The 14,950-nt window shown below is 37.2% G+C and overlaps 2 protein-coding genes across 4 annotated transcripts; one reads left to right on the top strand and one right to left on the bottom strand.

Moving 5' to 3' along the window:
- Positions 1–5,788: 5,788 nt before the first annotated feature.
- LOC121758613 (KH domain-containing protein At5g56140-like) lies at positions 5,789–10,343 on the top strand. Of its 2 annotated transcripts, none has more exons than XM_042153986.1 (7): positions 5,789–6,105; positions 6,697–6,782; positions 7,678–7,826; positions 8,555–8,674; positions 8,760–8,876; positions 9,565–9,708; positions 9,793–10,343. In XM_042153986.1, exons 1-7 carry the CDS (start codon positions 5,999–6,001, stop codon positions 9,940–9,942), a joined length of 873 nt encoding a protein of 290 aa, XP_042009920.1. In that variant the 5' UTR covers positions 5,789–5,998; the 3' UTR covers positions 9,943–10,343. The 2 variants fall into 2 exon arrangements, with proteins under 2 accessions (XP_042009920.1, XP_042009921.1); XM_042153987.1 differs by lacking the exon at positions 5,789–6,105 and adding an exon at positions 6,507–6,525.
- Positions 10,344–10,426: 83 nt separating this feature from the next.
- LOC121758614 (probable calcium-binding protein CML21) lies at positions 10,427–12,451 on the bottom strand. 2 transcript variants are annotated; one of them, XM_042153988.1, is made up of 5 exons: positions 12,234–12,451; positions 11,509–11,721; positions 11,173–11,375; positions 10,879–11,053; positions 10,427–10,782 (listed from the first exon to the last, which is right to left on the bottom strand). In XM_042153988.1, the coding sequence occupies exons 2-5, from the start codon at positions 11,702–11,704 to the stop codon at positions 10,634–10,636; spliced, it is 723 nt and encodes a 240-aa protein (XP_042009922.1). In that variant the 5' UTR covers positions 11,705–11,721; positions 12,234–12,451; the 3' UTR covers positions 10,427–10,633. The 2 variants fall into 2 exon arrangements, with proteins under 2 accessions (XP_042009922.1, XP_042009923.1); XM_042153989.1 differs by having other exon boundaries at positions 10,879–11,050; positions 12,234–12,421.
- Between the last annotated feature and the right edge of the window lie 2,499 nt (positions 12,452–14,950).

Below are 14,950 nucleotides of genomic sequence, written 5' to 3'. Positions count from 1 at the left end.
TCTATGGTGCCTCTTCCTTCTCTATCAAAGGTGTTTTCCTTAGTTATTCAGGAAGAAAGGCAACGAAACATAGATGGCAAAGCTATCACTCAAGCTCAATCTGCTCAGACTCATACTCCAGTTCCTAGTGAGCAGCTTTTCTCTAATGCTGCAGTCTCTCATGGCCGAGGTTTGAACAAAAATAAGTTCCTCTGTTCTCACTGTGGTAAGACAAACCATCCTGTGGAGAAATGCTTTGTACTCCATGGATTTCCACCTGGATTTGGAAAAGGAAAAGGTAGAGGTAATGCTGGAAGCAATGCAGTTGTTAGTTCATCTGGGAAACCTGCTTATCAGAATCGTTTTGTTAATATGGTTGAAGATGCAACTCTACTGACTGCTCCATCTACTGTTAATCTACCAAGTATTGATCAATATCAACAGCTTGTCAATCTCCTGCAGAGCCAGCAACTCCATACCTCATCCTCAACCAACACCAACAATTCTGCCACAGCAAATTCAAATCCCCTCACACATAATTTTTCTGGTACAATCTCTTTCTCTTCTCATATTAATTCTATCTCATGTTCTAGCTCCTCTACTTGGATTTTAGACACAGGAGCAACTCACCATGTGTGTCATGATCATTCTCTACTCACTTCTGTTTCACCTATAGCCAATGCTACTGTCAATCTTCCAAATGGCCATACTGCTCCAGTCACACACTTAGGTACTGTCCTACTCACTCCCCTCACCACTCTTTCCTCAGTCCTATATGTCCCATCTTTTTCCTTCAACCTTATTTCAGTCAGTGCTCTCACCAAACATACAGCTTGTGTGGTTCTTTTTACTCATGATAGCTTCATTATTCAGGAAGCTTTACTGGGGACAGTGATTGGGAAGGGTAAACGAATTGGTAATCTCTACCTCTTTGAATTTCCAAACACATCAGAGGGTCAACAAGGCATAACTTCAACCTCAGCTTCTCTGCCTCACATTGATAATTCTCAGCTTTCAAAATCTGTTTCTGCCTCTGTAAACTCAATTGTTAGCTTAGATGTTTGGCATCAAAGATTGGGACATCCATCCTTGAATAAGTTGAAGCTTTTATCTGATGTTCTATGTCCATCAAATACTCATCTTAATGCATGCCAAGTTTGTCCCCTTGCTAAACAAAAGAGATTACCATTTCCAGACTCACACTATCAATCGACTGCCATTTTTGACATGATTCATTGTGATGTTTGGGGACCTTTCTCAATCCCTACACACAATGGATTCAAGTATTTCTTAACTGTAGTAGATGATTTCTCAAGATTTGTCTGGACTTTCCTCATCACCCAAAAATCTGAAGTCCAACAGGTCATGTCACAATTCTTCTCCACTGTAAAAACTCAGTTTTCCAAGAACATCAAAATCATAAGAAGTGATAATGCCCCAGAATTCAACCTCACATCCTTACTTGCTTCTTATGGAACCATTGCACAACACTCTTGTGTGGAAACTCCACAACAAAATGCTAGAGTGGAAAGAAAACACCAACACTTGTTAAATGTTGCAAGGAGCCTTCTATTTCAGTCTCATCTACCTATTGTTTTCTGGGGGGAATGTATCCTTACAGCAGCCTTTCTCATAAATAGAACACCATCATCTGTCCTATCCAATAACTCAACTCCCTTTCAAGCTCTCTTTGATAAAGCTCCATCATACTCCAATCTTAAGGTGTTTGGTTGTCTTTGTTTTGCTTCAACTTTGGACAAAAGCAAAAATAAATTCAGTCCCCGAGCCATCAGATGCATTTTTGTTGGATATCCTTCGGGTTATAAGGTCCTAAATCTTGAGACCAATGAAATCTTTATCAGTAGGAATGTCATCTTTCATGAATCTGACTTTCCCCTCTCACATCAAGCTCCATCACAGTTCCCAACTGATATTACTCAGCATTCTGCATCCTCAAGCTCTACTCCTGTTGCTCCTCCAGCTCAACCATCAGCTGATCCCTCACACTCATCTAATTCCTCACACTCCTCTTCTCCTCACATATCTAAATCAGGCAGACAAGTAAAACATCCATCCCATCTCAGTGACTACATATGCAATTCAGTCACCTCTTCTTCCAAATATCCAATAGCTGACTACTTTTCTTTGGACAAACTCTCACAGCCTTACCAAAAATTCATCGTTCTCCTCTCCATACTCACTGAACCCACATCCTATAAACAGGCAGCTCAACATCCAGAATGGGGGTTGGCTATGCAGGAAGAATTGCAGGCCTTGATCAAAACCAATACTTGGATGATTACCTTTTTACCAGCGGGCAAGGTTCCTATCTCATGTAAATGGGTTTTTAAGATCAAGTTCAAGGCAGATGCATCGGTTGAACGCTATAAAGCTCGCTTGGTTGCAAAAGGGTTCACACAACAGGCAGGAATTGACTTCCATGATACCTTTTCCCCTGTTGCAAAACTTACCACTGTTAAGATGATGTTAGCTCTAGCAGCTGTCAAAGGTTGGATATTAGCTCATCTTGACATCAATAATGCGTTTTTATATGGAGACCTTGAGGAAGAAATATACATGATCCTTCCACCAGGTCTAGTTATCAAAGACCCTCCTGTTGGATCTGGACAGCTTGTCTGCAAATTGAACAAATCCCTATATGGTCTCAAGCAAGCCTCGAGACAATGGTACATGAAATTCTCTCAAGTCCTATCTGGTTTTGGCCTGCTCCAATCTGCCTCTGATCATTCTTATTTCTACAAGTATTCTGATGATGGAACCTTTTTTGGAGTTGTCATCTATGTGAATGATATTTTGGTAGCTAGCAGCCATGAAGAAATGATCACTCAGTTCAAAGACTTCATAGCTGGCCACTTCAAATATAAAGATTTGGGTACACCCAAATATTTTCTTGGCATTGAAATTGCTAGGAATGCCTCTGGAATCTTCATATGTCAACACAAATATGCTCTAGATTTGGTAACTGATGCTGGCTTATTAGGCTCTAAACCATCTGCTACACCTATGGATTCAACAAAATCACTAGCTGTGGATGCTGGAGATCCTATAGCTGACCCAACTGTATATAGAAGACTGATTGGGAGGCTTGTGTATCTCTGTATAACAAGGCCCGACATCACATTTGCGGTCAACAAACTGAGCCAATTCCTTTCTAAGCCGTGCTCTGATCACATGGCAGCTGGTGAAAGGGTTTTGAAGTATCTAAAAGGAACCATTGGCCATGGTTTATTTTACTCAGCCAAGTCTTCACCAAAATTAAGCATCTTCTCGGATGCGGATTGGGCAGCTTGCCCTGACACTAGAAGATCCATCTCAGGCTTTGCCCTGTTCCTAGGTACCTCCCTAATCTCTTGGCGATCAAAGAAACAACATACGGTGTCTAGATCTTCAGCTGAGGCCGAGTATAGGGCAATGGCACTTGCTTGTTGTGAAGTCGTATGGATTGTAGCTCTGCTAAAAGACTTTGGCCTTCAAGTAGACCAGCCGGTACCTCTATATTGCGACAGCCAAGCTGCGGTCCATATCAGCTCGAACCCAGTTTTTCACGAACGAACCAAACACATAGAAATCGACTGTCATACAGTTCGTGACAAAGTTCTTGAAGGAGTCATCAAAACTGTCCACGTCCACAACTCTCATCAACTTGCCGACATCTTCACCAAACCACTCGCCACCACTCCATTCCAGAATCTACTTTTCAAGATGGATTTCACTACCGTATACAGTCCATCTTGAGGGAGGCTATTAGAATAGCTCAGCTCATCGCTCAAGCTCTCTCGTTCTAACTCAACCACTTAGCTCAACCGTCAGCTAGCTGTCATGTTAGTTAGACGTTAGATAGCGGTTAGTTAGTTCATCTGGGAATTTATATCGTGCTTTAGACGTAGCTACACCACCATGCACCATCATGCATTGTATATATGTTTGCTTCTTTGTATCTGTGATTCATTCATTCAATAAGAGAATCATAATTCCTTTTCTCTCCAAATATCTTCTCGGTGTTCATTATATCCATCTCCATGGATTCATGTTCATGATCTTATTATATGTATTAATGTGAATTGCAATTCACCATCAAAACCTCAAATGACACTCAAGTTTAATGAGCATCTATCAACGTTGCACCACATAATAATAATAATAATCTTAATTCAAATAAAAGTTTATAGAAGGTTATAGAAAAGTAAAAGTTTTGATCCTAATTAGCTAGGGTGGGTGTTTGAAGCTTCTTCTAATTTTCAGCATAAACAAACAAACAAAAAATCCACGCAAACGATGATAGAACTACAATACAACAAAAGAAGATGAATTTTGGTTTGATATAAAATTCAATCAAATCCCTACCTAAATACATGGAGGAGAAAAGAGGGTGGTGGTCAAAGTGAGTGTGTGATTGTATTCACATTGCCAAAAAAGTAACATCACAACTACCATTCCCTTGTACATACGCTAACTTAGTGCCTTTTTCACTTTCACACTGTCAACAATAATTAATTATAATTACTGAAAATCTAATACTATTATTAACAATAAATACTAAAGAAAAATGCAAAAATAAAGAAGGCATCAAAATCAAGAAATGAGATGGACAGTAGTGGGCAAAGGTCCCATGATTGAGGGCCAATCAATGATGGTTGATGACCAAGCAGGCTCCAATGCCACCACAAAAAAGAACTCTTGCATACAACAAAGTTTTTGCCCTTTTTCAAATAGTACATTTTAATATTCAATTTTTTTACCATGTGTGGAGTAGCTCGTTTTGCCCTTTTCCGAATAGTACTAGTAGTACTTTTTTATTTAATGTATAGTACTATATTATTCAATTTTTTTACCATGCGTGGAGCAGCTCAAGCTAAAAGTTCAATTAAATTAAAACTGAATAAAGCCTAATTAGTTTATGAAGACATTTTACTAGGTCTAGATTGACAGCTTTTGTCACAAATACATACTCCTATAATGATATAAGTTTAATGGATTTGGGTGAAGTCTTATTGAATTTATATTGGATTATTTGGGTTTGGTTTTACTTTTTCAAAAAATAAAAATATTTTTTAGTTTTATTCTATATGATCATGTAAATTATGTTTAAAATTTATATTTAATCATGTAATATAAGGTGTTAATAGTATAAATCGGATTTTTATTGTATAATATCAAATTTTAATAATGTAAATCAGATTCAAATCATTATTGAATTGTTATTCTGATGGGTATGGGCCAGGACTGGATTTGAAGACAGTAGAGATCAGGTTCGTGTTCCGATTAAGAGTCTTCAATAAGTCGAGTTCAGATTAGACTTTATTGGAGTATTAGGATATAACCAATCCACACTTTATCGTGTTACTCCTAGGTCCATACAATGTACCGAACTAAATTATGGAAGAATGTTAAGTCAAAATCAGAAATTACACAAATTATCTACTTTTTTTTAATATAAAAAAACATATACTCCATCCGTCCCATAGAAATAAACTTTTTTTTTCGTATGTCCTACAAAAATAGTCTATATCCATTTACGTCATTTTTTCTCCTCTTTTACTTTATCATTTATGAGTCACATCATCATTTATACAATTTCAACTATTTTTCATCTTCCTTTTTATTTTATCAATTATGCATTAAAACTTGTGTTAATTCTAAATTACCTATTTTTATTGGATGGAGGGAGTATTTAATAGGCGTGTATAAATTGAGGAAATAGTTACAGAGATTGAAATAGCCAGCTGGCAGAGGTGAAGAGGTATAAATAGGAGTGAGTCCGATAATTGAACTAACGCACGGTAAAAATAATTAGGCTTTGCGCCATTGATTGGATTTGGGTTTGGGCTGAACTCTCTCTCCTCATCTCATCAATTCAATAAATACACACACTTGTCCTTCACAATTGCCTCCCCCTTTAGCTCTTCCTCCACCGACGCACCGCCTCCATCAGCCAGCTGTGTTCAACTGTCACTTTGCTGGATCTGACACTGCAATCATCGCTGCTCCCCCTGAAACCATGTCGTCCGGGAGGTACATGGCTTACTCGCCCTCCCCCTCCGCCCCCCACTCTCCTCACATCGCCACCACCCGCACCGCCGCCTCCGCTCTCATCGAGCAAGAGAAGTAATCACTCTTTTCCTCTCCAATCGTTAATTGACGCCAGATCTTGATGTCGTGTGTGGCTTTGCTTTGCTGATTGAATACCTACTTCGATTCGGATTTAATTGATTTATGCTTTAGTATCTAGTTTGTAAGGTGTTGAGCTGCGACTACTTTGAATTTCTGATGATTATTGATGAAAACAGATGTATGACGTCCAGTGACGCGTATGTATGTATATGGCGTCTGAATCTTTTGTATTGATATGAATTGGTTATGGACTAGATTCAACATGGATAGAGTAAATCGAACTGTGTTTTGACAGTCTGCATGATCGTGTGGATGCGTAATAAATTTTTGTCAGTTGTCAAGAGTCGGGAACATTATCTTTATGTGTTGGCCTTGCGGTTAACCTCTGAAGCCAAATGTCTCGACTCCACTATGGTGCGGTATTTAAATTTCAATTTGCTATTAAAAAAGTAGTTTTTATATGCTTGCTTCAAATTGTTTGAATCAAATGTTTCTCGCAGTTTTATCTCTACTATTCTGTTCGTGGTTAGTAGTATTCAGTCTGGTGCACAACTAACTGTTCACTATGTATTGCGTCACTTGCAGGTACCTCACAGACTTGCTGGCAGAACGTAACAAGCTCAATCCTTTTATGGCTGTGCTTCCAAATTGCTACCGGATGCTGAATCAGGGTGAGTACATGATTCAAATTTTTAAGTTTCTTGTACAGAAATTTATAACTATGTGTTGATATAAAAGTAAGCTATTACTTCATCATGACATGGTGCATTGCTCTTTACTGCCTACAAGGTCCTGTCCGATGTTATTGCAGCTTCTGCATATAAATTGGCAGCTCTCAACCATAAGGTGCCATGATGGATTTTGTGTTCCTGGATGGATCAAAATTAAATAAGAGAGGGACAGGATAGTAGTTTTTTGTGGGGATGGGGGCAAGTATCTAATATTGGGTATGGATACATTGTTTTCATGTTCAACTGGCATTTTGTTTTGTGATTGTTCTTATGCTCTAGGTGCTGTGTGATGATCTCTACTCATAGGATCAGCTCCTCACTGCAAGGTCTTTTTTTGGGTATAAAAAGTTTTCAGAAAACTTTCTTTTTTGCTACTATTTCTTTGTTTTGGAAGTCACCCTTACTTGACAGGGAACCTTACATTAGTGGAAGACTAGTTTAGGAGGATGTTTAATCCTCAGTTATTTTATAGCAACCGTTGGTTGGTGGATAGCTGGTTTTGAAGCACCTTCGTGCTATTTTATGTGATATCTTACAGAGGAAATAGCATCCATCTGCTTCTAGCTATAGATAATAGTGAACTTGGGAAATCCAGGTCACCCGAGGAGTGGCTAACACTAGAGTTGTTAGGTCAATAATTTCGTAACATTTAGAACTTCAGTATATATTTTTTGACATTCCTTATTATGCTTGTTGATCATCTTTAACTTCACTGATATTTAACTAACCAGTTTAACAGTCCGTGTAGTGTCCATATTGTGGTGACTGATCACTAATTTCTTAACAAATGCTAACTGGTACATCTTGTTCTTGGAAATTGACCTTTTTGAAGCAGAAATATTGCGTGTAACTACACTGTTGGGGAGTGCATCAGTTTTAGAACAAAGTATGCTTGAACATGCTAGCCCCCTGGCTTCAGGAGGAATATATTCAAATGGAGGAGCTAATGCGAACAGATGGGCATCATCACCATTTCAATCAGAAGTATGGATACTAACCATTAACATAACCTTTTGTTCGATCTAATTCTTTACTGTTTTCAGAAGAGCCCCAACAAAATCTTTTACATCTGCCATACTAACGTTTTGTCATTTGATTGTAGTGTTCTTAAATTTAACTTCTCATGACAGGCAGTTTGGAGCTAACAACTTCAAGAATGATTATACTAATGGCTGGGAATGGCAAACACAGAATATTATAGAATAGTTTCTTTTAATTGCAATTGATCTGACTACCTATATGCGACCTATGTTTACCAGCATTCAGCTTTAACGTAGCTTAACATAACTTTAATCTTATCTCTGGGTAGTTGGGTAGTTTCTCTTTTTGCTTCAGTAGAAATATTAGTGTATTTATTTTATCGGGGTGAGTGAGTTACTTGATTTAACTGCTAACAAACTTCTTGACCCACATTCGTACTTTTTATCTGATGTAGATAGCTATTACTTATGCTACTTCCCGATGTTTTATCACATAGCGGTTTCTGTCATCATTTGCCTGTGTGTTGATGTGCCTGGATACAAATCCATGATTTCTTTTCTTTTGCAATTTGATGTTCAGGCTTCTATGGGCCTTTTAGTTTATCTTACTCTCACCCCCGTTGAATTCTGAAAGATTTCAAGTTGCAGCATTAAATTTTGTAACATATACCTGGGAGAGGACAATATTTGTGCGGCTCTTTGTTTAACTACATATTAAACTGTAACGTGCAGATGTCTAGTGTAATGCAATCTTCCTCCACACCAAACTGGCTTGGTTCCCAAGGTAGCTCTTCTGGTCTCATAGTCAAGCGAACAATCAGGGTTGATATTCCAGTTGACCAATATCCTAGTGTACTATTCCTCCTCCTACTACTAGTACTTTCTTTATTTGTTTTGTTGCCCCATTTTTACATGAACATTATGTTTGGAATTGCAGTATAATTTTGTTGGACGTCTCCTTGGTCCTAGAGGGAATTCTTTGAAGCGAGTTGAAGCAACTACCGAGTGCCGTGTTCTAATCAGAGGGCGTGGCAGCATCAAGGATCCAACAAGGGTGAGTTAGATATGGCCTTTACAGCTGCTGTATATTTTACATAATCAAATAACATCTGAAAGACATTCTTAAATCTTTCCATCCCACAAATTTGGAAGATCGCAATATTCATTACTTGCAGAAAGGCTTTATCATTCCCTTAGATTCTTTGTTTCCTGCATAAAAAACATTGTTGAACTTGCGGATTGGGGGTGATTAGATAATTACTTACATGGAGCGGATGTCATCGATAAAGGACATTTCCCAAGAAGGATCTTATTTCCAAAAAGAAGTTGGTTTTTTACCTTTTAAACACAAATTATAAGCTCCTGGCATCATATTTTATGAAAACATTGGGAAAATGTTTAAAGAGCTTATAAATTCACCCAAACTCCCTTTTGCTGCATTTCTAGATTTTGTTTTTTTCCAACTGTAGTGCATGTTTCTCGCCTTATTTCACAATCGAGTTCAAACATTCACATTGATTGATGTTTCTGTGGGAACTCCTTGAAATGGTTGCTTCTATAGCTGCTACATGGTTTTTAAAATGCATGGTTCTATTAGGAACTCCCCTCTCTTTTTTTGGCTAGTAAGTATTCGTTATAATATCTTCAATTACAGTAATTGTTTGTTACGAAATGATCTCTTTCAAAACAGACAGAATAATCTTCCTATTAATGATGGTTTGCTCTATGATTTTAATCTGAAGGAGGAGATGATGAGAGGTAAACCGGGATATGAGCACCTCAACGAGCCTCTTCACATACTTGTCGAGGCAGAACTGCCAGTTGAGATCATCGATGCTCGTCTAATTCAGTCACGCGAGATACTAGAAGATTTACTTAAGCCTATGGTCAGTTTCATCCACCAAACGTTAATTTTCGTCTTTTCCCAGCTATCATCTAAAGTTCCGTTCTTCCTTGGTTCTGCAATGCAGGACGAAGCTCAAGACTACTATAAGAAGCAACAGCTGCGAGAACTGGCACTGCTGAATGGTACACTTCGAGATGATGTCTCTCAAATGTCTGGCTCTGTATCACCCTTCCACAACAGCCTGGGAATGAAGAGGGCGAAAACCAGGGTGTGATCAATATTTGGAGTTCAGATGTCTTCCAGCTCTGCCTTGAAAACTGCAGTTCCTATAGCACAGGTCTATTGCTGTGCCAGCCGATGCCTGTCACTGCGCCATCGGGGCACTGGTCTGCTGAGTGCCAGTTCTAACCTGTCTCTATATGATATGAGTGCTTTTATATTACCTGTGGGAGATTTAGTAGCAGTAAAAATGTTTGGTAATGGATGTTAATGGTGAGGGGTTTTGAGTTTGTATGTTGTTTCCTGGGCAGTTTGGTAGGGGAGTATTCTTCCCCCAGAAGAACATCGCCTCCTATTATTTTATTTGTTGTTAGCTTTTGCTGGGAGTTTTTTATATTAAGAAACATATTTGTGTTATTCATTATGGAATATGTATACTATGCAAATTTACTACTACTAAAACATTGATGCCTGCTAATGTAGTGAATTTTTGGGAATGAATCATTTATGTATTACCAATTTCCTCATTTCATCTCATCTCATCTCATCAGAAATTCAACATAAGCCTTGGAATCTGAGTTTCAAGCGAAAAAAATAAGCAAGAGATGCAACATTGGCTAGTTTTACAAAAGGTGGAATATCCTTTTGTGGCACTAAGGATGTGTTCTAGTTGAACAAGGTTTATGTACAACATACATAGATAACAGGACGGGAAACAATCTGCATAAATGATGAAATTTTGAAGGTCAGTTATCGTTCTCTGCATCATTGTCGTTGTTCTCTGCATCCTTGTCGCTGTCATAGTCATCAGCGTCTTCAATGCCGACCCAACGAGTGAAAGCAAAAAGGAATTCCTTGAAGTTAACCATTCCATTCTTGTCCCAGTCCATCTCTTCTGCAAAACAGAAATTAAAGGCTTGTGTTAGAAATCCATGAAAGTTTTTATGCAGAATGCAGCACTATAGGAAGTTAGGAACAAGAAGCAACTAACCGAATCTCCTCATGGCAATTCTTCCAGAGGATCGTTCGCCTGAAGTAGTTTCATTTATTGCATCAACCATCTCATTTCTACTCACATACCCATCTTTGTTCTTGTCCAGAAACACAAATGCATCCACTAGTGTTTCAAATGTAGAATCCAGATTCGGCATCCCTTTCCACGACTTCTCTCAATGTCAAGGAACACAGTGTACGAAAAAGCAGGCAATACTTCCAATTTTGCAACTCAAATAGATATAAATGCAACAGATATGAATGAATGAAAGAAATTGGTAGGTTTGGATACAGATTGGTGGGCAGCTGGATCTTCCCTGAGAAAGTAGACGAGGCAAAGAAGAACTATGAACTCGTTAAACTTAATCCCCTTGGCCTCGCTTATATCACACGCATCAAACAGATCATTAATCTCCTCATCAGTGAAACTGATCTCTAGCTTTTCAAAGCAGTGCTTCAGCTCTTGTGGATCAATTACACCATTCCCATCCTCATCTAAAAAGACAACACAAATGGATGATATCAAAAACAGCCCTTACTCTATTCTATTTGTTTCTTCTAATCATCGATTTCTAAGGACATTATAGTCAAGATTCACCAGCACCGGAACACAACGCGTGATGCTCACCAAAATTTTCGAATGTAGCTTTGCATTTTCTTAAGCTCTGGTCAATTTTGGGGAACTTCAAAATGATGCTATTGAAGGACTTGATACTACAGCCTTGAGCTTCTCGTCTACGCATTGCCTCGAGTATTCTGGCCTCAAGATTCGATTCTGGCACTGCACCCCTCGCAGACGAACTTTTGGCAACCGCAGCTCCCATTTTCAGTTGATCAAAACCTAAACAACAAGAGAGAAACACAATGATTGAGGAATTTATCACACCAAGTTATACTATCAAAACTCAAAACCACAAGGTGAATTTTTGACAAGACGGATGGATTTCCTCCAAAGCCCAAACCTTTCTAATTCATGAAAAATAGGATGATAAAGTTTCAAATTATATAGGAGTAAATCTTATCCACACGAGGAAAGACAAAACTGAATAAAATTTCAAACATATGGCGCTGGGAATTCTACAACAAAATTGAAGACTGGAATATGAAAATCGACAGCCCTACCACCAAAAGCAACCTCTCATAGCTTCAAATTGCAAGATTTATCTGCCTATATATATATATATATATCATTCCAGTCCAAATTATATATCTTACCCACAGAAATTCACCCCCAATCTTGAAACATACAGAAAACTAGGTTTCAGAGTAATAACATGCATGTGAATTCCCACAATTAGTCAAAATACTCAATTTGTGTGTGTTTGCTTTTGGAGAGAGAGCAGCTTAGCTTACTTGGTTGTTGATTTTGACAAAATCAGCAAGAAGCAGGAATCGTGGCCAAGGGAAAGAAACAAGCTTTAAGCAGCAACTGAGTGTAAATCTGAAGGTGCGAAGGCAGAGATGGGAAAAGGAGAAAAAAACAAAGAGGGCGAATGTGAAAGTGGGTTATCACTTAAAATTCCTTAATTACGTATTTAACTTTAATTAAATGGGTTTAATAGACAAGCAGAGATTGGTGATCTGCATTTCTGTACCCACCACGCATCCCCTTCTTCAATTTTCGCCACGTGATCTTTGTCGTCCTCTTCAACACAACAATTTCACCCTTCTCAACTGTTGTGGATAGAAAAAGTTACTATGTCAATAATCAAGAAAATATATAGGAGTAGTATAGTATTCCGTAATTGACTTAAAACAATCATGATATTATTTTCTTATTTTAGATGTGGGATGTTACAATATTTTATTTAATAAAATGAATGGGGCGGTTTAGCTTAATTTGATTATTATGAAAATCCACCCTCCCCACACCGATTTCCGAAAAGAAAAGGAAAAGTCACCCACAAAGCTAAAAATGATTAATTAATAAACTTATTTATTAAAGAAATGAGCTGACATTACTACAGTGCCGCCGGTCGCTTAATATTAAATAAGATTAGGTCTAAATAATGTTGTTTGATTAAATAAATAAGTATGATGTAATAATAATATCATGTATAATTATTAATTAGTCTTGTTTTATAAGTTGATTTTTTTGTGATAAAATCAATCACGACTAATCTTAATTTCATGCTTAACTCTAATTAGAATTTTACTAATAAGTACTTACTCGTATAAACTAATGTACTAGTACTCTGTACTTTATGGAGTTTAGAGTGTAAACAAATACTATAAAAGAGAAATATTCAAATCTCATATACATAATAAAGAAACAGAAAAAGGAAAATTAGACAAACTATCGTCTTGTATTTTTGATGTTGTTGTTTTGTCGAGTTTCACGACGAAGAATGAATATATATTTCTATGTTTAAGATTATAACCAAATTTGAAAAATATATTGAAAGATTAAGAATAAAATAGGAATATGCCATTCACAAAAAAAAGGAAAGATTGAAAGAAAAGGAAAAGTTTACTTTTGCGGCCGTGGGTTAAACTCTTTGGAACAATGTACTACGAAATATTTTTTTTACATGAAGTTTAAGAATAATGTATTAAATGAATGGTGAATAAAGTAAAAAAAATGAGAGAGACGAAGAGAGAATTACTTTTTTATCAAAAATAGAAACGACTCAATTAACTTAGAAATTTTCAAAATAGAAAAATGACTCTATTAATATAGAAAGGAGGAAATATACTATTATTAGTTAATATACTATTCAAAAGTCATCAAATTAAATTAAGTGGAGTTAAGAGCATCTCCAATGGCGGATGTCCGGTCGGACATCCGCGTCGGGCGACCGGAACGTCCGCCATTGTAACAAAGCAACTCGGATACGGATGTCCCGTATGGACGTCGGATGTCCTCGGATATCCGGGCGAAGGGCGGGCGGACGTCCGCCATTGTGACGTCCGGGCCGGACGTCCGAGTTTATTTATTTATTTTTGTATGACTATATATTTTTTCTTTTTTATTATGTAATTTTTGTTTAATGAAACATTTGTAATTTTTCCGTATTCCGTGTCAAAATTATAATTCTGATACGTAATTAAATAATTGTGATTTTTTTTATTGCGGGAAGTCCTAGTGGGAAGGGCGATGGGAAGGGCGGATTGTGCAGGGGAAGTCCTAGTGACGTGACAGTATGATGAGAAGTCCTAGTGATGTGGCAGGAGGTGTTTTTGGGAAGTCCTAGTGGAAGTCCGAGTGGGACATCTGTGCTTTGGAGATGCTCTAAATAAAAAGCAACCTGAGTGCTTTGGAGATGCTCTAAATAAAAAACAACCTGAGAATCGAACAACTAATCCATATAGGCAAATCTCAGTCTCTACGTCAATTACAAATTTGTGAATTTTAGTTATGTGATATAATCATAATAAATCAAAATAAAAACTCTTTTTATATACAATTCATATATTTACAATCCAATATCCCTTCATTTAATTAGCTAGAAATTCGAACTTAAATCAAGAATTTGAAAGGTAATGAATGTCAAATGTAATGATTTAGGAAGTGGGCCTACATGTAATGGGTCGGCCCGCCAACAATGACTAATACTCATCACCTAAGAGTTATGAATGTATTTATTTACGACCTCTTATTTCATGAACATATATGGATAATGCTATAAGACACTATAAGCTACTCCTATTACATAATAAAGATATACCCAAAAATAATTAATAAACAAGAATATCACTAGACTCGAGTTAATCTAATCCTCTATTAGCATCTCATATTTGATGTAAACATTTTAATCCACACCATGTATGTGTCATGTATACTTGATAATTTGGTATCTATATTGTGCACAATTGATTATCTTTCCATCAATGACTGCCGCATGGCTAAAAGTTAATACTCCTAAGAGCGTTGAAATTAAGCTTTTTTATTTTTCAAATAAGCATAAATTGCAAAAAGTATAGTACTCCATAATTGTTATAATTCTAATATGTAGTATTAAATAAATATTAATTATCAGGTACTCCCTCCGTCCCACCGAAGATGACTCACTTTCATTTTTGATTTGTACCAACCAAGATGACTCATTACTTAAAATGGAAACATTTTT

The sequence above is a fragment of the Salvia splendens genome, chromosome 12 (assembly GCF_004379255.2).
Source record: "Salvia splendens isolate huo1 chromosome 12, SspV2, whole genome shotgun sequence".
Lineage (NCBI taxonomy): Eukaryota > Viridiplantae > Streptophyta > Magnoliopsida > Lamiales > Lamiaceae > Salvia > Salvia splendens.
The sequence above is the reverse complement of the archived record's forward strand: the minus strand, read 5'-3'. Positions and strand labels throughout refer to the sequence as shown.

Bases quoted from the DNA above. Each gene is read 5' to 3' on its own strand.
- LOC121758613 (XM_042153986.1), top strand. From the start codon at position 5,999: ATGTCGTCCGGGAGGTACATGGCTTACTCGCCCTCCCCCTCCGCCCCC. The intron at 6,106-6,696 runs GTAATCACTCTT...CGTCACTTGCAG, and splicing joins GCTCTCATCGAGCAAGAGAA to GTACCTCACAGACTTGCTGG. The intron at 8,675-8,759 runs GTACTATTCCTC...TTGGAATTGCAG, and splicing joins CAGTTGACCAATATCCTAGT to TATAATTTTGTTGGACGTCT.
- LOC121758614 (XM_042153988.1), bottom strand. From the start codon at position 11,704: ATGGGAGCTGCGGTTGCCAAAAGTTCGTCTGCGAGGGGTGCAGTGCCA. The intron at 11,376-11,508 runs GTGAGCATCACG...TTGTCTTTTTAG, and splicing joins AGCTACATTCGAAAATTTTG to ATGAGGATGGGAATGGTGTA. The intron at 10,783-10,878 runs GTTAGTTGCTTC...TCTGTTTTGCAG, and splicing joins AATTGCCATGAGGAGATTCG to AAGAGATGGACTGGGACAAG.